Here is a 20,749-nt window from a genome sequence, read left to right on the forward strand (position 1 = left end):
GAAAGAGATATATTTTCAAATAAAGATGATATAAAAACAAAAAGCAACAATAATTTAAAATAATTTATTTTCTGCTCATCTTCAGGAATGGGAACTACAGATCATGTCATAGTGTTGGCTTCTACCAATCGAGCTGATATTTTGGATAATGCATTGATGAGACCAGGGAGACTTGACCGACATATTTTTATTGATCTCCCTACACTGCAGGTATGAAACACAAGTTTGATTCTCATTAGGCTAATTTGTAAGGCCTTTTAGAGTGAATAGCTATGTTCCTTAGCCTGTGAAAATTAAAGCTGTCCTGTGTGCCAAAGGCCCTTATCAATTAATGGAAGGGGATGATGAGAAATATTAACTAGCCGGAAGAGAATGATCACTTGGCTGGTTCCTTGTTCCCAGGGCTGAGGGTGTAGGGTTATCCTTTTGTCATGGAAATAGTCGTTGAGCGAAGCTTTTTGGCCTTCTCTCACGTGAAATGAAGAGCTGCCTAAACTTGCTCGGCAGTGAGCGCTGCCCCCACAGGGATGGCCGTTGTTTGTAACATTCCTCCAGTGCAGATGGAGTGAGTGAATTTCCTTTACTCTTATCTATCCAGACTTTATTTGGCTCGCTGCTTTCTCTTTGCTTTTGCAACTTGTTTTTGTTCGTCCACTGTTGGTTTTCCTCTTTCTCCGAGCATCTGGGGTTGAATTTGCTTGCCGGGATTGAGTTTTATAGCAAATGCTCTGAAACCAAATCCAGAGAGGAAAAGTAAAAGAATCGATTCTTCTCGCATGGCATCTCTTCCTTCCATCTGCAGCTTTGTAGACATCCTCAGAGTTTTCATTTTAAATACCTTAAATGCCTGATACTATCTGGCACTGAAAGCCTGAACTGTGCAGCTGCCCCTGAAGGAGGAAGGGAAAAAAGCCCTGGCAACTGAGCTCTGAGTGTTTTAATCAGGACCTCCTGGACCAGCTGAGTCATTCACTCCTTGGCTGCCTGCCACCCCTCCTCCACCTCCCAGCTTAAGGTTGGACACAGCCTCAGCTGGTAGAAGAGGGTCTTTGTAGCAGCACCTCCAGGAACAGGAACTCAAGCCTGGTGTGTTGCTTTGGTCCTGTGGGAGCAAAAGGAAGGGTCAGAGGGGTGGTGGGGACTGGGGGAGGGCTCTTTGAGCAGAATCAAAGTCAAAGGTGGTTAATGTCACCCTCAGAGAGGAGCTTGGGAAAGCAAGCTAGTGACTCACGGTAAACCCACACACATTGGGGCTGTATTTGGAAACAGAGCTGTGACCAAGCCTCTGCTTGGTGGGGAAGGTAGATGAATCTCCTGAGAGCAGAGGTGCACTTCCCTCTTGTGGCCTTTCCTGGGGATGGCCCGAGCCACAACTGTCTGGTAGACACGTGGCTTCCACGTTGGCTGCTGTGCACATACCCCACAGGCACCTCCTCTGCCCCCAGCTCTCTGGTCTGTTTGTGCCTCCCCCTAAATATTTGTCTGTCCTTTTGTGTTATGACAGGAAAGAAGAGAAATATTTGAACAGCATCTGAAGAGTCTGAAGCTGACCCAGACTGGTAGTTTTTATTCCCAACGTCTAGCAGAGCTCACGCCTGGGTTTAGCGGTATGGGAATTCATTTATCTTTTGGAATGTTTTGTGCCTCTAGTGCTGTACACAGATCTCTTTTGATGCTACTTTGTACGTCCCTAGAGTTTGTGCTTCCAAGTCTTCCCCCCTCCCTTTTTGTTCTGTTGTTGCCTTTCAACCCCACCATTAAACCTTTCCATTTAACAAACAGGCTAGTGCCTGTCCCACGTCTGTAATTCTCACCTCTCTGTGTTTTCTTATTAGCTCTGGAGGACTGAAATTGTTCACTGTAGTTCATCAGAGTTTGACTGCCTTTCCTTCTGTTAACCATTTAATTTTTATAGCCATTATAACCATTCTCTTTTGGTTCTGCTTGTGTCACTCTGCATCACTTAATACAAGTCTTCCCATATTTCTTTAAATTATTCATTCCTTCCTTATGGCATAGTACTACTCCATTGCATTCTTGTATCACTTTGTTTAGCCATGCAGCAATGGATGAGCACCCCCTTAGTTTCCAGTTATCTGTTACCAGATAGTGTCATTATGAATCTTTAGTTATACAGAGGACCTTACTTGCTGTCATTGACCTGCTTTAGGCTTATGCCCATAATGAGATTGCTAAGTTAAAGGTTATGAAGTTTAATGACTTTTCTCAAAGAATTCCCCTTAAGTCTGTATTGTATGTATTTGTCATCTCTTTTAAGGCCAGTGGAGATGGACAATTCAGTTTTACCCCAGGCAGATGTCAGGATTATTTGAGGTTCTTTCAGCTTTGTAGGTATCTACTACTTTGTAGTAAGTATAGAACTGTGCATCTTTGTGTATGTTTCTGTACATAGAGCTTCCTGTCTCGTTATAAGGGAAATAATTCAGAGAAGGCCTGAGTTGAGAATAAGTTTTGCATTGCAGGGCGGGCAAAAGATAAGTTAAGTCAATAAGCTATAAATAAATAACAGCCATTTTCCAGGCTGGGGAGAAACGAACAATTTCCCTATGTATTTAGACCACCCACTTATGGTAGGTCAGATCCTAAATAAGGAACTTAGTGTCTGCAGGAATATTCCTATCCCTAAGCTACTCCACTGTGGTGTTCTCTCTAGGGCTTTGCAGGGCCTGTTTGCACATATAAGACTTGGAATTTCCTTCCTTGGTTTCTTGTTCTATCAGGCCTTAAGGTGCACTGGCTCTGCTGTTTATTTCAGAACCTTTACCCACAAATTTAAACCATATGTTCATGTTGCTCTGTGGAGAGAGATTAGTTTTGCAGTTCTAGGAATATCCCGACACACGCTGCTAATCACAAAACTGATCATCTTTCTCATTCTGAATCCAGATTTCATCTTCTATCCTATTGATTCATTACAGTTTATTCATTCCTTTTACATCTGACCCCTGTGTTTTCACTGAGAGATTCCTTCTATACTAGTTTTAATTTAATAGAAATAAACATTGTCAAGGAAGGGTTTTTTTCCCTCAGTTTATTTCCTGGGAATCTAACGGCTCTAAATTTTATAAGTTTATATTAACAGCCTCATAATATTTATTTTATCAACAATATATACCCTGTCTCTTTGATTCTTCATCCAGTTAACAAATTTTTTTTTTTTAGCAAATGTTATAGAAGAGTAAAGACAACATAGTCCTTGCCCAGAAGGAATTTAGTATAATACAATAAGCTAACTAAGTTAGGCACCTGAACAGTGACGGTATAAAGTGCGATATCATTGTTAAGTGACTGAAGAGATACAGACAAAGTGCTGCCTTAGGGTTTCAGAGGAGGAAGAGATCTTACTTTGAATGATGTCCTACAGAGTCTTGTCCATCAATGCCTTTTATTTCTTAACCACCAATTTTATATAATAGCTAGCATTTATGAAGTACTTTACATCTCCTCACAACAACCCCAGGAGGTAGGTAATATTATTATCCCCATTTTATAGATGGATAAGGTGAAGCAGAAGTGATTAAAAGACTTCACCAGGGACACACAACTAGTAAGGTCTGAGGACAGATTTAAACTGTACCTCTATGAAATGATGTTATGTCCAAGTAGTGAGTCTTGCTTTCTATTGGGGAAGCCTCAGGATTTGTCATTCACTGATCTCTATGTTTTACCGTATAAATATTATAACGGAATTCTCTACATTTATTCCAGTTTATTACTAAACATATTAAATGTTGTCAAATTTTTTACCAATAGGAGCTGACATTGCAAATATATGTAATGAAGCTGCCCTTCATGCTGCAAGAGAAGGACACAAATCAATTGATACATTTAATTTTGAATATGCTGTGGAGCGAGTAATTGCAGGTACAGAGTCTCTTTTCTTCTGTAAAATTGTTTCTCTTCCATTTTTAACAGTGATTGTATAGTTTCTCTTATCATGTAATAAAAATAAATATTGTACAATATTTATTGAAAGATTCACTGAATAGATAAATCAGTAAAATGGGAAGAGGTCAGTTAAATAAAAACATTTCATTATCCCTCCTAAACATATAGCAGCCTTAGAGATGGGAATGAACTCACTTTAGTCTTGGGCTTTATATGGTTTGGGAAGAAAAGAGAAATTAAGGAACAAGGTAAGATAAATAAAACAGCATTAACTTCTCTGAAGTCAAGTGGCAAACATTTATCAAGCATATTTCTTAGTGCCAAGAACTGTGCTAGGCCCCAAATGACAGTCCTTGGCATCTAGGGCCTTCTGCTGTATCAGGGAGACATCCATATGTGAATATATACGAAAGAAATATGAGATAATTTTGGTGGGGGAGAGGCACTGGCACCTGGCAGAGTTAGGAAAGGCCTTCCATGGAGGGTGCTACGTGAGCTGAACTTGAAAAGAAAGGATGCTTTCTAAAAGGTCGAGGAGAGAAGGAAATCCATTCCGTGTATAGAGGCAGCCTGTGCAAAGGCACTGGGAAGATGAAGGCGGCCAGTTGGCCCTGATGGCAGAGTGTATGAAAGAGAGTTGGGTATGACAGGTTGGAAAGGAAAGCTGATGCCTGGTCATGAAGGGCTTTAGTGTCAAGCAAAGGAGTTTCTATTTTGTTCTTAATGGAAAGGGGGAGTATATTGAGTAGAAGAGCGATGTGACCTGACATGTGATTTAGGAATATCACTTTGGCAGCTGTGTGGAGAATGGATTGGCGAAAGGAGGGACTTGAGAAAGAGAAAAGAATTAGGCGGCTATTTCGGTAACTCACGGGACAAGTGATGAAAGCCTGATCTAGTTGGGCAGCCGTGTGAGTGTAGAGAAATGGAGTCATGCAAGATAACTGGTGGAATACATGGAGTGACAGGGGAATGAAGAGTCAGAGTTGACTGCAGTTGTGTAAATATGGGTGATTGGAAGAATGGTGATGGTACCCTTGACAGAAACAGAAAAGTTCAGAAGGGGGAGGGGTGTGGTCTGTTTTAGGTTGAATTTGAAATTCCTGTAGGACATCCAGTAGGCAGTTGGTGATGGAGAGAGGCTAGTGACAGATGTGTACATCTGGGAATCATTTCCATGGAGAAGCTCATTGAACCCATGAGAGCTAATGAGGTCACCGAAGGAGAAATTGTTGGGAGAGATGAATGGGGCTTAGGACACAGCACTGGGGTACATACAAATCCAGCAATGGAGCCTGAGAAGAACTAGCCAGACTGTAGGAGGAGAAGCAAGTTAGCAGTGTCATTAAAACCAAGAAAGTAAAGAGTAACCAGGAGGAGAGAGCAGCCAGCAGTGTCATATGCTGCCCAGAGGTCACTGATGATGAGGGTTGAGAAAGGCCATAGGACTTGTCAATTCAGAGATTGTTGGAGACTTTGGAGAGAGTAGTTTCATTTGCATGATGAGCCAGATTAAAGGGGGTTAAGAAATGAGTAAGAGGAGAGTACATGGAGCCAACAAATATTAATAGCTTTTTTTAGTAGTTAGTCTGAGAAAAAAAGAAGAGCTACAATATGATTGCTTTAGGAGATTTAATGTTCAGTGAGGGATTTCGAAGGATAGAGGAGCCCCGGGTGTGTTTATAGACAGTAGGTGGATATACTGGTATCACTTGGAGTGATTGTAGGGGCAGCATGCTAGAAATGACAGGAGAAGAGTGTAAGAGGGTATGAGTCATCTTCAGCAGGTAAGCCCCCAAACCCCAGGAATAGCAGTGTCCGTCTCCCTACCCCCCCACCCCCCCCAAATACCAGAATGTTAGGTCCTAGAGGGCAGGGACCACCTTACTCTTCTCTGTGTGTCCTCAGCACTTAGTAAAGTGTTCTGCTTAATAGAAAAGTCTTTTCATTCATTCTTTATCAAAGTCTATTAAACGAGAGGATAGGGAGTAGGATGTAGTACATGATGTCAAATGGCTGAGATTTAGAATAGGGGGAAGAAGAGGAAGCTCACAACACTTGGCCTCCCTTTTCTTAGTAGATTGTGAGAATGAATTCTTCAGCTAGGAGGATTATGTGCAGAAGACAACAACTAGGATAGGGAGGGAACTAGTATCTAGTATGAAGATTAGGTGAAGGAAGTAGAGGTAGTTAGCCTAGGAAGCCAAGCTACATTAATAAAAATGTAGTGTCCTGAATGACGGAGGCCTTATTTCCATTCTGCTCTCCAGTGGTTAAACTACACTTGGAATAAGATCTTCATTTCTGGTTGTTACATTTTCAGATGGTCATTGATAATCTGGAATTCAAAACTATGCCATGTGAAAACTGCTTGAAGGAAATACACATCTGGGAGAGATTCTGATTACTCCCTTCAAATATTTGAACAACTTTCATGTGTTAGAGGAATTATTTTTATCACATGGGATTTCCAAAGACTTAGAAGGACCAATGGATGGCATTGCAAACATTGTGAGGAAAAAGGTTCTAACCATTAGAGATGTCTGAAAATGGAAATGGATGTTTCGTGATATAATAGGTGACTTAGTCACTGGATATTTTTAAAAAGATTTTTAAAAACTTAGGTTTCAGGCATCTGGATTTGACTAATGACTTCTGAGGACCCTTCTAACATTTCATCAGTTTGTGAATTCTTCACAATGTAGCTTTATTACCTTATTTAAAGTATTTTGAATGCACATGTCATAACTGAAAAAGTAAGGAAAAAGATACATTCTAAAAACATTATTTTTGAATTATCTGCCATTTGGATTATTTGCTGCCATCAGTTGCCTATTACTCACGTCTGCGATTGGCATCTCAAGTACAACAAGTCTGATATAGAGTTGATTATCTTTTCTTCCCTTTTCTTCCCCTCTCTTATCCCAACCTATTCCTTTGCAAATTTCCCCATTTCTGTTGTGGGTACCACCATCTTCCTGGGCACCCGGATTAGTAAGCTTGTAGTCATCCTTGAATCTTCCCTTTCTGTAACCCCCATATCTAGGCTTTTCAGGTCTCATCAATTCTTTCTCTGTAGCATCTTTGACATTTGCCCTCTTCTTTTCATCCACATGGTCACTGCCTAGTTTAAAGGCCCTCATTTCCTTCCGTTTACTTTTTTTCCTCATACGGTAATTTGCATTACGTTATTTGCCTGATTGTTCATCCTGTTTCTAGGCTTTCCATCCTCCAGTCTGTCTTCCACATCACTGCCAAAATGCTATTCCTAAGCCTGACCATGTGTTGGCCTTCTTCTTCATTGGTTACCCACAAACTGCTCAGCTGATATTTTAAAGCCTGTTCCAGACTGACTGTCAGCCTACCTTTACAGCCTTGTTTCAACCCATTGCTTCATAAATTCTTTAACTAATGAGGAATTATTAAATGCTTACTATGTGAAAATCACTGTATAAGGCACTAGAGATTAAAAAACAAAAAAGGAATAATCCTGTCCTCAAAGAATTTACATCCTAACAGAGGAAATAGCATAGACATAGATAGATACATAGATAGATTTATGTAACAACACAAAAAATAACTGCTACTGGGCCCTGGGTGACCATAGTGCTTGTCCTCTCCTTAACTCACTAAAAGTTTCCTCTTAGCTCTGAACCTAGGAATGAACAGACCAGGTGCAGTCTTAGTGGGTGACCTGGCCTCTAAAAGAGAAGGCTTAAGTTCTTTCTTGAACTCTCTGGCTCTTTATACCCTCACCCCAAAGTCCCAGGAAAAAAATCACTTAAAGCTTAGGTTTGGCTCATGCCCGGGGTCTCCTCAGAAGGAGAGGAGTACAGAGGTATGCAGTGTCCAATGTAAATTAGGTGAAGGACACTTAATTATTTCCTCCACACAAAAGGAATATTTGTTGTGAGGGATTCATGAGAATACATCAACAGGGACTTAAACAAGTAGCATTAACTTTTAATTATTGTTATATTCTCCTAAAGGGTTGAGACGTAACATCAGAGTCTGAAGCATTTTGTGAGAAAGCTAAATCAACATTTCAGCATCACTTCACTTTTTCACTGTCCAAATAGTTCCCTGCAAGACCAAGTCTTCTGGCAGGTAGGCCAGGGCTTGGGCTAATTGTCTTTACTGTTATCATTTCTTTAAGAATGGTGTAGTGGCAGAACCTTCCGGCTGTTTCTAGTCACTTCTGACTGATGGACTCAGAATCTTTTCCCTTCTTAACCTCATGAGACAGTAAAAATACTAGGAATCAAATCTCAGATCTAAGCAAACAGTACTTTTTGATTGGGCTGGTCAGATTGTATGGTAGATTAAAGCAATAATCCTAATAATCAGTTGATCTACTGGGACATCCATCTCTTGATCCCTCTTCAGTCATCTACACTAAGAGGAATAATACAGTGTAGAAGCAGCAGCCTTTAGGATCAATCTAAGCCAGTACATGTGCTGACTTCCACATGAGAATAGTTCACTACATGTTCTAGAGGCAGTAAAGGAAAGACAAAAAGGAAGCTGTTTCTCTTCTTAGTTGGCACAATGCACCAACCCTGTCCTGCTGTCATAGGGCTGGGAGAGGATGGAGGAAGGGACTTCGGCTTTGAACCAGATGTTTGCCTGAAAGTTGCCAGGAGAGCTCCATGCACACTCAGTCAGCGGGATGATCCACTGTAGGTCTGTCTCCAGATGAGCTTCATGGACTGTTTCCCAATTCAGCTCTGCCACATACAAAACACACAAAGCACATAGAAGATAACCATGGAGGAAAAGGGACCAGGAAAGACTTCATTCTGAAGGTAGTGTTTGAGTAGAGTCTTGAAGGAAACCAAGGATTGATTCTACAAGATGAGAAAAGAGTGTGGGGGATAGCCAGTGCAAAAGCATGGACACAGGAGATGGAGTGTTGTGAGAAACGCGACATCTAGGTTGGCTGGGTCATAGAGTGTGTAGAAAACAGTGATGAATAGGATGAGAGCAGGGACTGTTTTTTGTCTTTCTTCATATTCCTAGAACTAAAAGCAGAGTAAATGCTTAATAACTGACTGTCTAAAGAATGCTAATGCAAAATGCCAAAATAGGAGTTGATTTTTGATCTCAGAGGTAATAGGGAGCTTCTGGAGTTTATTGAGTAGGGGGGAGATAATACAGGCAGATTTAGGCTTTAGGAAAATCAGTGTAAGGCTCTTCGAAGCATAGAATGGAATAGGGAAAGATAGGAGACCAGCTAGACAGTATTGTAACATCACATGTGAGAGATGATGAGGGCCTGAACCACGACAGTGGTTGTGAGAACAGAATGTATGTGAGAGGTGTTGTAGTGATAGAAATGACAAGATTTTGCAACGATTGGATATATGGGATGAGTGAGGAATTGAAAATAATGCTGGAGTTGTGAGCCTGAGTGACTAGGAGCATGGTGGTACTCTGAATAACAGGGAAATTCAGAAGAGGGGTGGGTTTTGGGGAAATATGAATTCTTTTTTGAGCATATTGACTTCAAGATGCCTACGGAACATCCAGCTTGAAATGTCTAATAGGGAGTTGGCAATGTGGAAATTATATGTATACAGTCAGGCACACATTAATAAGACCTAAACTATAGGGATGATAATTGAAACCCATGGAACCTAATTAGGTCACCGAGAATGTGTGTGTAGAGGTCGAGATTAGGCAACATAAGTTTGTTGGAACCCAATTATGGTTGTACAATTTAGTTCCTAGTTGAGTAGGAGCAGAGTAGGTGGATGGTGGGAGCAATCTAGGGTTCGAATAGACATGAACAGCAATAGAAAAAAAAAACAAGAAGTTTGAGATTAGAACAGAAGTCAGCAAAGTAAGGGCTGAATTTTACCCCATCCCCCCCACCTAAGAGTGATTTTTACATTTTTAAATAACATTTTGTTGTATTTAAACAGAAGGACTAGATTTGGCCCTTTGGCCATTTGTGAATCTTGAAATGAACTCTCTTTTCACCTCTGCCTTTCAGAATTGTTAGTGCTGAGATCAGGTTATCACCTTTTTCTTGTAGCCTGACCTGCTTCTCCCCAGTTGTTAGGATTCTGTCTTTCCTGAAACTACCTTTTATTTTACTTACTGTGTATGAATTTATACCTTTGTGAGTCCCTTGAAGGCAGAGATTGTTTTGTCATTTTCTTTGTATCCTCAGTGACTTGCAGATAGCAGGCTCTTAATAAGTAGTATTTGGACTAGCCATTGGGGTGTTTTCTTTCCATTAATTAAAAGAATCAGTAGTCATCTGTAGACTAAAGCGCAAGATAATTATTTAAAAGTCATTAGAAAGTATTCAGCTTTTGTAGCCAAGTAGATTCAAATATGAACAGCAGTAAGGTTTTGAGGTTTGTACTTAAGGAAATACCTCTCAATACTGTCATCTCCTTTTTTTAAAATCCACACAGATTGTCAAGATAGCATTTTTAAACCGTTGCCCTCCCCCTCATCATTAGCTTGTAATCTAACTACAGAGGCAGATCTAATTCATATTGGGAATGCTAATTTACTTTTGTTGTTGTTAATTCGGGACTTGCTTTGCACCTTCAGTCAAATAAGGGACGTTTAGCCAACGCTCATGTTATATATCCCTGTAGAGTTTTCATCTTGTAGAAGATCCGTGTTAAGAAACATATCTCTTTAAAATTCCTATTTGATTTGACTTTAATTTTTAACAAAGGACTTATCGGTAAATACAGTTTGACAGGGGAATCAAACAGAATTTTATGGAAAGAAATTGAAAAGTTCTTGCTTAACAGTAGGAAGGGGTTCCATCTCTTTTTTGGTTGACCTAGGATGAATTTTTTATAAGTGTAGTTGATGGAGGTCCCATCTCAGTCTGGGTAACCTGCTTTCTTATTCTCCTTCTCCCAGATGCGAGCTGTATGACCTCAGGATCCCTCCCTTAACATTTCATTGCCAAAGACTTTTCCCTTCCGTAACAGTTACTGACCTGCATTGGTAGTAGAAGGTTTTCTCCCTTTCTTTGCCAGTGAAATCCTTAGTACCAAACAAAAACTAAACCAAACCTAGATGAACCTCTGGTGCTTCATAACAAAGATTCTCTGAGGCCTCCCAAGTACAGGACTGATGTCTGGCTGCTGATGCTGTGCTTTCCCAAAAGGAAAAAGGAGGGCAGCAGAAGATGACGACTGCTTTATTTAGAAGACAGTTTTGTTTTTCTCCAGTCCATCCAGAGCAACAAAATGATCAGAGTTGAGGGCTAGGTTTACCATACTAGTTCAAAATAATAATATTAATACTACCTTAAATCTGCATCATGTTTCACAGTTTTCTTTTTTTAATTTATAAGTTTATTTTTTGTTTTCAACATTTACTTCTGTAAGATTTTTAATTCCAGATTTTCTCCCCATATCTTCCCTGTTCCACCCCACAATGGCATGTAATTTGATATAGGCTTTACATATACATTCATATTAAACCTATTTTCCCACTAGTCATATTGTATAGAAGAATTAGAACCAATGGGAGAAACCACAAGAAAGAACAAACAAAAAAAAGAGAGCACAAATAATATGCTTCGATATCCATTTAGGCTCCACAGTTCTTTTTCTGGATGTGGACAGCATTTTTCTTTTCTTTCTTTTTTTTTAATAATAATTCATGCTTCACAATTTTCAAAATGCTTTTGCACTTGTTATCATATTTGGTATAATAGTTTTGTAAGATAACCAGAGTGGCGAGTGGCATTCCGCTTCTTTGGGATGAAGAAATTAAAATTAAGGTCAGTGTGGTTACCTGCCTGAAGTCACACACAAGGCCAAGAAGTATCATCCAGATTTTCTGATTCTTTGCCCATGCTCTTTTCTCCTACATCCTATATTTGAAGATGCCACTTATGTTGGAGGAGCTTCTTAGACGTTTTTCCCTCTATTTTAAAAACTCTTATATTGATTTTTTTTCACAAACATTGTTTTTGTGCTGTAGTTCTAGAACAAACTTTTTCATGATGGAAGTTCGTAAATCATCGCATACTTATGTGCTACGTATAATTAAATCTAATCTGAAACTGTGACCCATATTTGAAGAGAAGTGTGCTTTCCATCTGTTACATCCAAATGCCAAGTTATATTATAATGCTATAAATTCTTTCAAATCCGACCCTAATGGGCACTTCTTAAAATATCCAATAGAGACATGTAGCAATGTGATAACCAACTATTCTGAACTTAAATCTCATCTGCTTTCACTCTAGATATCTTAAAGGAGATTTTAGAATGTATTTGAAAAATAGCACGTTCTTCTCTAGGAAGTTTTTGAGGCTCTTAGGCAGTATGGTGCAATGAGTGGAAAAAAGCAGACTCTGCAGTCCAAGGGGCCAGGTTCTTGGTCCAGGCTGCTCTTGTGCCCAGCCTGGGGACCTGGCACAAATCACTTCATGTCTGTCAACCAGAGACTCTGTGTGGGTAAAAGGAAGGAATAGGGCTCAGTGATCCCTAAGGTCCTTGCCATCTTGTAAGTTCTAGATCTGTTCCCCAAAATGTATCATTGTCAAAGGAATCCTTTGGATGACATGTTAAATAATATAAAAATTGGAATAGGAAAATGTTTCTCTCTAACCACATCTTTCCCTATTAAGTCCTTTTTTAAGTGGGCAGAAGTTGTGGGTGATTGGTCTGGAAGGACAAGATACTGCCAGAGAAATTGAATAATGGGTATGTTACTTCTTAGGTTATACAAGGCAGAAATAGGGCCTGTGATCAAGGATGGTGCCTGGCAGATTTCACCTAGGTATTGCCAGGACTTTTACTTTTGCATGACATCTAAAATCTTTGGTGCTTCCTCAGGTACTGCCAAAAAAAGCAAGATTCTATCCAAGGAAGAGCTAAGGATTGTGGCGTTTCATGAGTCAGGCCATGCTTTGGTTGGCTGGCTGCTGGAGCACACCGAGGCAGTGATGAAGGTAAAGCTGCTGAAAACTTGTCCTCTCTTGGGTTTGAAACGCACGCCGTCCTTGAGACTTGGGCTCTCATTCATCTCCCTCTCTCAGCTAATTGGCGCCAACTCCTCTTGTGTCTAGCCACTTCTCTTTACTCACACCACAGCCACTCGAGTCCATGCCCTCATCTTCTCCTAATTAGTCTTCCTGCATCTGCCCTTGCAGCTCCCCAAACCTTCCTCTGTACTGCTGCCCAGTGGAGATTTCTCAAGCCTATTTCTGACCATGTCAGACCACATCACCCACCTGTTCAGCAAGCTTCAGAAGTTCCCCCTTGGGTAAAATACCAACGCCTGTTTGGCATTTCAGACTCTTCACAGTCCAACTCCAACCTGTATTTCCAGGCTGGTTACACATCACACACATGTGCTTCTGCACGTGTGTGTGTGCGCGCGCGCATACACACACACATACACGCACGCACCCAGCATTCCACATCCAGTCTCCTGCCCTTTGGATAGGGCTGCCTAAAGTCTGAATTGCGCATCTTCACATCTCCCTCTTAAAACCCCTAGATCCCCTCAAGGCTTATGCTCAAATTCTGCGGCCTTCACAAGAACTTAACTGAGTCTACCAGTTTTTATTCAACTCCCCCCCTGCCAATTACTTTTTATTTACTGAATATGTTGTCAGCTGTCAATAAGCCCTTTTAGGAAGGAGACTCACTTTTCTTCATTTGTATCCCCAGTGCCTGGCATGGTACTTGGCATGTAATAAGTGCTTAGTAATTATTTGTTGATTGTTTGAAAGAAAGTGTATCATAGTGGGTGGAGAGCTAGACTTAAAGTCAAGAAAACCTGGATTCTGGCCCTTGAGAGCTGTGTGATCACTTAACCTCCCTCAGCTTCAGTTTATTCCTTTCTAAACTTGGGGTGAGAGTTCCTGTAGTACATGACCTTCCAACCCATTTGTGAGACTCAAACATGAGAATATACATAAAGTCTTTTACAGACTTTTCTAGGACTGGAGACTTGTTTATCCCATATATCTGTTAGGGACTCAGCCTCAGAAGCAAGAAGGCTTGGCTTCAAGTTCCACCTTTCACACAAATAGGCTCTGTGACCCTGGGCAAGTCATTGAACCCCTTGGTGCCCCTGGCAGTGCTCTGAGAATCTCAGTTGGAGAACAGCTGCCAGCCAGCGGGGGGGGGGGGGGGGGGGCGTTTCCTCATCAGAAATTCCCAGTACCAATGAAATCACAGTCCAAAATAAATGTTTTATAATGGTGATGATTATTGCATGCCAGCATCTAGAACATTGTGTGTCTGTGTCCCCCAGGAAAACCACACATTGCCACAGGGAGAAAACTGCAACTGTTGAGATTCTTACATCTGGAAAGACTAAGAAAGTCTATGCTGGAAGTCAGTGAACCGATGACAGTATAGCTAGGAGGAACCCTTGCTTAGCCGTCAGATTCTGAAGTGCTACAGCTAGGGTGGGGGGGAGTGTACAGAACTGCCATTCATAATCATAGGATTTTCAGTTGGCCCAGAGTCTGATCTTCTGTTAGGGACGGATATGTATTGTTTCCAGACAGGTACAGGGTCATTCACTTCCTCTTGCACTTAAGGGAAGTTGCAGTTTGTAGGATGATTTAAAAAATAATGTAACCAGGGATCCATGTTGTGGTCTCATAAGCTCTGTTCTGCTTGTTTGTGTGTGGCGAACTATCCTGGAGTTAAGGGAGCAGTGGATTAATGTAGGATCTGAGTTATAAATGTTGTCCCACTACAAAGTATTGTCTCCTCATTGGTTAGTAATTGACACTGTTGTGTGATATGTTCTTTGGCACTTTGCATGCTGCAGAATACCCTCAGTCCCAAAACTACTTTTTACTTCTGTGAACTGTGCTACTTCAATATTAGAATTCTGTTCACATTGTCAAGACTAGTTTGGTGTGTATGTTTTAACTTCTTTTTTCATTCTTTTTTGTGGAAATGTCTTTTTAATAGAAGATCAGGATTTTGAGAAGTTATAAAGGATAGATAAACTAGGCTTATTCAAAAATAGAGCCATAAACATTTCACTTAAGCCCCTTTGTTTCCCCTGTAGCACTTTAGCCATATCTTCCCTAGTGTAGCCCGCACCCTTTTTAATTCTTTTTTAATAGTATTTTTTCCAATTACATGTAAAGAAAGTTTTCAATATTCACTTTTTTTTTTTGCCTTTTTTTTTGGCAGGGCAATTGGGGTTAAGTGACTTGCCCAAGGTCACACAGCTAGTACATGTGTCAAGTGTCTGAGGCTGAATTTGAACTCAGGTCCTCCTGACTCCAGGGCCAGTGCTCTACTCACTGTGCCACCTAGCTGCCCCCATCAATATTCACTTTTATAAGATTTTGAATTCCAAACTTTTTTCTCCCTCCTTTCCCTCCCCCCTTACCCACGACAGCAGACAGTTTGATATTGGTTATACATGTGCTATCATATTAGACATACTTCCACATTAGTCATGTTGGGAAAGAAGAATCAGAACAAAAGTAAAAAAACGAGAAAGAAAAAACAACAACAACAGAGGGAAAATAGTTGGCTTTGGTCTGCGTTCAGAATCCATAGTTCTTTCTCTGGATGTGGAGAGCATTTTCTATCATGAGTCTTTTGGAGTTGTCTTAGATTTTAGAAGTCTTTTAACTTCTTTGAAATCCTGAGATTTTTTAAAAATAGCATCAGTGTTGCATTGCTTCCTCTCAGCTTGGTTCTTTTGTTTTTTTAAAGTCTCAATTCTGTTTGTGAAATTTGAGGTCCATTTTGACATTTTGCAGGTCTCCATAGCACCACGGACAAATGCTGCCCTGGGATTTTCTCAGATCCTCCCCAAAGACCAATATCTCTTTACTAAGGAGCAGCTATTTGAGCGGATGTGCATGGCTTTGGGAGGCCGAGTGTCTGAAGCTATTTCTTTTAATAAGGTTACTTCAGGTGAGAAGCTAACTCTTAGGTGAATCAGTGAAGAGTTTCTTAGCATCGGGTATAATACAATAGTATCCTTTTACAGAAGCAACTTCAAAGTCAGATTGTTTTCTTTCAGAGTCATGAATAGGGTCACAAAATTTGGAATAAATTAGATTGCTTCCTAGAATATCCCATTCATGTGCTCAAAAGAGGAGATATAACCAAAAGAGATGTGGAGCTAGGAAAATAATACTTTACAACTCTTTAAAATTAAAGTGTATTTTTGTTGTCTACATGTTCTATATCTGTAGTTAATTTTGGTATTTGAGAATTCTGGATTCACATGTTTCAACAAAAACAGTTCCACATAACCAAGTCACTATCTGCTGTGGAGACTGCATCTAGTCCTGAGAGTAAGAAAGCGGCCAAACAGCTTATTCATGATCACTTGGTTGGGATGAAGGCTGTGTGAGCCTCAACATTAGCACCTTGTTTGGAGAAGAGTAGGTGAGGAGAACCCCAATAAAAATCTTAGGTAGGCATTTTTAGTCTAGTTAAAAATTAACATGTATTTAAATACTTGAAAAAATCCAGATTGGTTTAGTACTGTCTGAGTACAGTTCTTCTTACACATAGTAGTTAAGAGCCTACAGATGTTAATGAATGCTTTTTTGGGGCCTTAGAACACAGACCCAAACAAGTACCTTCGGGGATTCAGCTGTGAAATGTTTTACCTGGTTTAAATTCATGGTGACTTATTGCCAGTATGTGGAAATTTGAGGTGTTAGGTAATGAATTTTAATCTAAATTCACAAAAAAGCATTTACTTGAATCTTTTTTTACCAAATGATGTGAATCCATTAAAAACTGATGGGGTGAAAGAAACTCTTTATTTCCATATAACTGCATGTTCATAATTATTGTTCATTTATCCAATGCTTGATTTTAATAACACTGGGATATTAAGAGTTACATTTTCCTGTTGTTTATAGAATAGCATTAAATATAGAAATAGTTGGTTTGTTTTTAATGGGGAAGTAAGATGACCAGGAAAAAGTGCCATTTTACTCTTGATTTATGTCCTGTTATCTGTCAGTATAATCTTTGATCACTTAGAGGTATTAAATTTTGTTGTCAGACTCATATTTGTGCTCAGAATGAAATCTTAGCAAGAGAAATCTGTTAAATTGGCCAACATAACAAAAAAAACCAAAACTTTTATTTCTTTTGATTCTGATTGTTTAGGGGCACAGGATGATCTAAGGAAAGTCACTAAAATAGCCTATTCCATGGTGAAGCAGTTCGGTATGGTGCCTAGCATTGGCCCTGTTTCCTTCCCTGAGCAGCAGGAGAGCACATCAGGCATAGGACGACGACCCTTTAGCCAAGGGCTTCAACAGATGATGGATCATGTAAGTAGACAAAGATGACTAACTGCCAAGATCACAGGCATTTAATTACTGAAGTTGAATGTGCAAGTTCCCTAGCAGGGGAACCCAAGTTGACTGAGGGTGAGCCCCAAATGCTGGTGTCCTTGTCAATATGAGCATCTCTGATTTCCTCATTTCCAAAGACCTAATGCTTGTTGTTCTGGAAAGCAGAGAGGGAAGTGTGTAAGAGCTCACCACTCACTTCTCTTTGTCTTCATAAGACTGATGGCTTTTCAGGGTTTCTCACTATTCAGTGTTACCTACTGTGCACATCTTAATGTTTTACTGGTCTTTGAACAAATTGATTGTCATTGCTTAAGAGCTTAGTACACTCAATTCTAACCCTCAGCCTGATATGACTGTCCATCCTTGGAAGATTTCCTTTTAGTATTTGTTTTTTGTTTTACTTTAAGATATGTGGGAAATAATCAGTTTACTCTCTTTCATCATGTAAGTGGGCAGCTGAATATTTAGTATAAAACACATCGGCACTATGCCTCCTTTCTTGCTCCTTGGTCACAGCTCCTCATAGACTTAAACTCAGGACACCAAAGAATTGTTTATGTGGAAAGAGGCTGTCGGGTTTATACAACAAGACTAGCCTATGCCGTAGATACAAATTCTGAGCATCAAGGTAATAGAAAATAACTGCTTGACAGAACTAATTGAGAACCATTGAGATAATCCAGTACCTAGCAAGGCAGTGTCAGTTTCTCAGGATAAAATTAAATGAACCATATGTGAGAAATGCCGAGATGGCTGCTTATCTATTCCTTTATTCATCTTGTGTTTCTTTTCTGTATAGGAAAAGTTTGACAAATAAAGTATATTGAATTTTAAGATTTGTGAGCTCCTTGTGATATTAAATGCAGCAAGCAATGACACTTTGACTAAAATACCTTTGTATGTCAAGCATCTGTTCAACATTCTCTTAGCTAAGGTCATTTCCTCAGAGATATGAAAGCCTGCCTTCTCCCATACTCTAGCCCTTCCTTCAAAGGGCATCCCACAGAGTAATTAATCCTTGATCATTTTCTCTTTGTGATAATAGAGGGAGGATCACTATAGTATAGAGATTTGCCTAGAGTCTCTGTGTAACCTTAAAGAAAAATGTTGTGAATCATCCAGCCTCTGCCCCACTCCTGTGAATGAGGGGCCTGTATCCAGGTACCACCATGGGAGAGGAGAGGAACTACCTCAGGTGCTTGCTTATTCTGAGCATCATCAGAGATGTTTTACTCATAGGATTTAGGGCTTGGTGTGGGATCTTAGGAGTTCACTTTATCTAATCTTACTGTTAGGAAACTGTAGCCCAGAAAATGTGAATTGCCCAAATCAAAGTATTTTTTTTAAAGGAAAAAAACTGGAATTAGGAATTGCAGTTGTCTATAGTAGCTTCTCCTCATTGGAGTTTTTCCTCCTTTTTGTACAGGAAGCAAAATTGCTGGTGGCTAAAGCATACAGGCACACAGAGAAGGTGCTGCAGGAAAACCAAGCCAAGCTGCATTCGGTAAGCGGTGTGCTGGTGTTTGCGTTCACTCTGGGGCCTGGACTGGTTAGAGCCATGGGGTAAGGAAGGGGGAAAGCATCCGGGGCCCATGGAGCTCCATCAAGTACACTTTCTGCTTCTTTTCTTCAGCCATCTTCCTCTTTAATCTGCTGTGTTCTTCTTTTCTCCTTCTCCTGTCTTAGTAGTACCCACAAGTATTGTTTGGCTGTCCTCGTAGCACTTAGGGCTAAGGAAATTGCTTGTTACTGGGGCAGAGCCTATTAAGAAGCTGGCCACTTTTCCTTTGTTAACCCTATGTAATCTTTACAAAGGGGAAGAACTCTATTCACTCTTAAGCTCCATCCCTAAACCTAGCCCACATGAAGATCCCCAGAATTATGGTAGGAGAATATAGGGTTCCGTGCAAACCTAGCACCATACTTCTCAGCCTCTGGGTGGCTGGCTGATTGTGTAAGGTCAGTCTAGAGAGAAGGCAACAATTGGATTCCGATTTTAAAAACAAAAGCAGAAAAAACCTAGGAGGTTAGTGGTATTTAGCTAGTGCATTTGTTGTCTCTGAGGCCTCCTGGTGACCCTTCCCGTCTCTCAGGTCATCACATGTAGAATTATATAACTTTGTCTGCCCAGAGCTGGTGCTGCTAGGTAACTAAGTAAACAGACATTCACACACCCATCTGGGGCTGATGGGCCTGCATGGGAGGGACAGAAGCCAAGTCAAGTTAGAATCAGCACTTGCTGAAGCTTCACTGAGTAGTGAGAAGTCCGAGAAGAGAAGTGATCTCTGGCTTTTTCTCTTTACTTCCTGTCATTGGAATAGGCTTCTGAGGAGAACATTTCCAGACTATCTTGGATGGGCGTATAATAGAATCCTAGAGCGCAAACTGGCCATCTAGTCCAGCCCTGCCTTTTACAGGTGACGAAACAGGACTGGAAGCATCAGGTGACTTTGCCAAGGTCACAGCAGCAGTGTAAAGCTCAGAAGCGGGGTTTAGACCCAAGTCCTCTGACTTCAGAGCATCCCAAAAGCAGAGTGGGTTATTTGGGGTTGCCCCTTGTTTAAATTCTTCAGGGAAAGCCTGGATGTGCCTCTCTGCTTCGGCATAGGGTGATTCTTCTTACGTGTGTTACCAGGTGGCCACAGAAATCCCTTCCGTCTATGAAATTCTGTGATCTCAAGCCTAGGACCTTCTTGGTTCATTAGAGCACTTTGGGAGCCACTGATTGTTAGGTAGTGCAGAGTTAGTAGACGTTTGGTAAAGACTCTGCTGGGGGCTACCTAAAACACAGGCTCTGCCTTCCTGCAGCTTAGCCTCATAGGGGAAAGGACACCTCCACAGCATGGGCTGCAAGACCCGGTAGCAAAGGCAGTGGGTTTGATCACCTTCACAGAGGAAGTGCATACAAAATGGTCTCTAATGGAGGAGTAGGAATTCAGCAAGTGAAGGGCATTCCCGGCCTTGGAAGGTGCAGTGTGTTCAGGGGACAGAAATGAGTCTGTTGGCCTGGAGGATAGAATTCAAGGCGGAGCTCATGCTGGAAAGTCAGGAGGCCCTTGAGGGTTACACATTACAGAGGACTTTGAATTGACTTGAAGATTTTTGAGAAGTCTGGTAGTAGTGTAACCAGTAAAGTTGAAAGAGCAGAGATTAGGTATATGGGAAGATCCATTGGGAAGTTCTCAGAATTCTCTGAGAAAGGAGACTGGTCATCGCTGTCTGTGCTCCAGGGGTGGTAGTGAAAATAAAAGGGAGAGGCAGAGTTGATAGGGTTGGGCTATTGCTTATATATAAGAGGTCAGGGAGGACACCAAGCTTTCAATCATGGGTTGACTGAGATTGTACCCTTGACAGAAAAGGTGACATCAAAAGGAGATTTAGAAAAAAGATAATGCAGTTATGGACATGCTGAGTTTGAAGTGACAGTGTGACGTCCATGTGGAAATGATTTGTCAGCTCTGGAGAAGTTGAGATAAAAGTATCGATTTGGCAGTCATCTGCATAGAGGTAGGAGGGACTGAGTTTGCGTGTTGGGCT

General features: G+C 40.7%; 1 protein-coding gene across 2 annotated transcripts in view; it reads left to right on the forward strand.

The window, feature by feature from the left end:
* The window catches only part of SPG7 (SPG7 matrix AAA peptidase subunit, paraplegin), an 85,001-nt gene that overhangs the window by 60,678 nt on the left and 3,574 nt on the right, over positions 1–20,749 (forward strand). For both annotated transcript variants that reach the window (XM_036750197.1, XM_036750198.1), the window contains 7 exons: positions 86–210; positions 1,505–1,607; positions 3,775–3,885; positions 12,735–12,850; positions 15,647–15,803; positions 17,022–17,188; positions 18,639–18,716. In XM_036750197.1, coding sequence (XP_036606092.1) covers positions 86–210; positions 1,505–1,607; positions 3,775–3,885; positions 12,735–12,850; positions 15,647–15,803; positions 17,022–17,188; positions 18,639–18,716 — 857 coding nt within the window. The remainder of the gene's footprint in view (positions 1–85; positions 211–1,504; positions 1,608–3,774; positions 3,886–12,734; positions 12,851–15,646; positions 15,804–17,021; positions 17,189–18,638; positions 18,717–20,749) is intronic.

The sequence above is a fragment of the Trichosurus vulpecula genome, chromosome 3, assembly GCF_011100635.1.
Source record: "Trichosurus vulpecula isolate mTriVul1 chromosome 3, mTriVul1.pri, whole genome shotgun sequence".
Lineage (NCBI taxonomy): Eukaryota > Metazoa > Chordata > Mammalia > Diprotodontia > Phalangeridae > Trichosurus > Trichosurus vulpecula.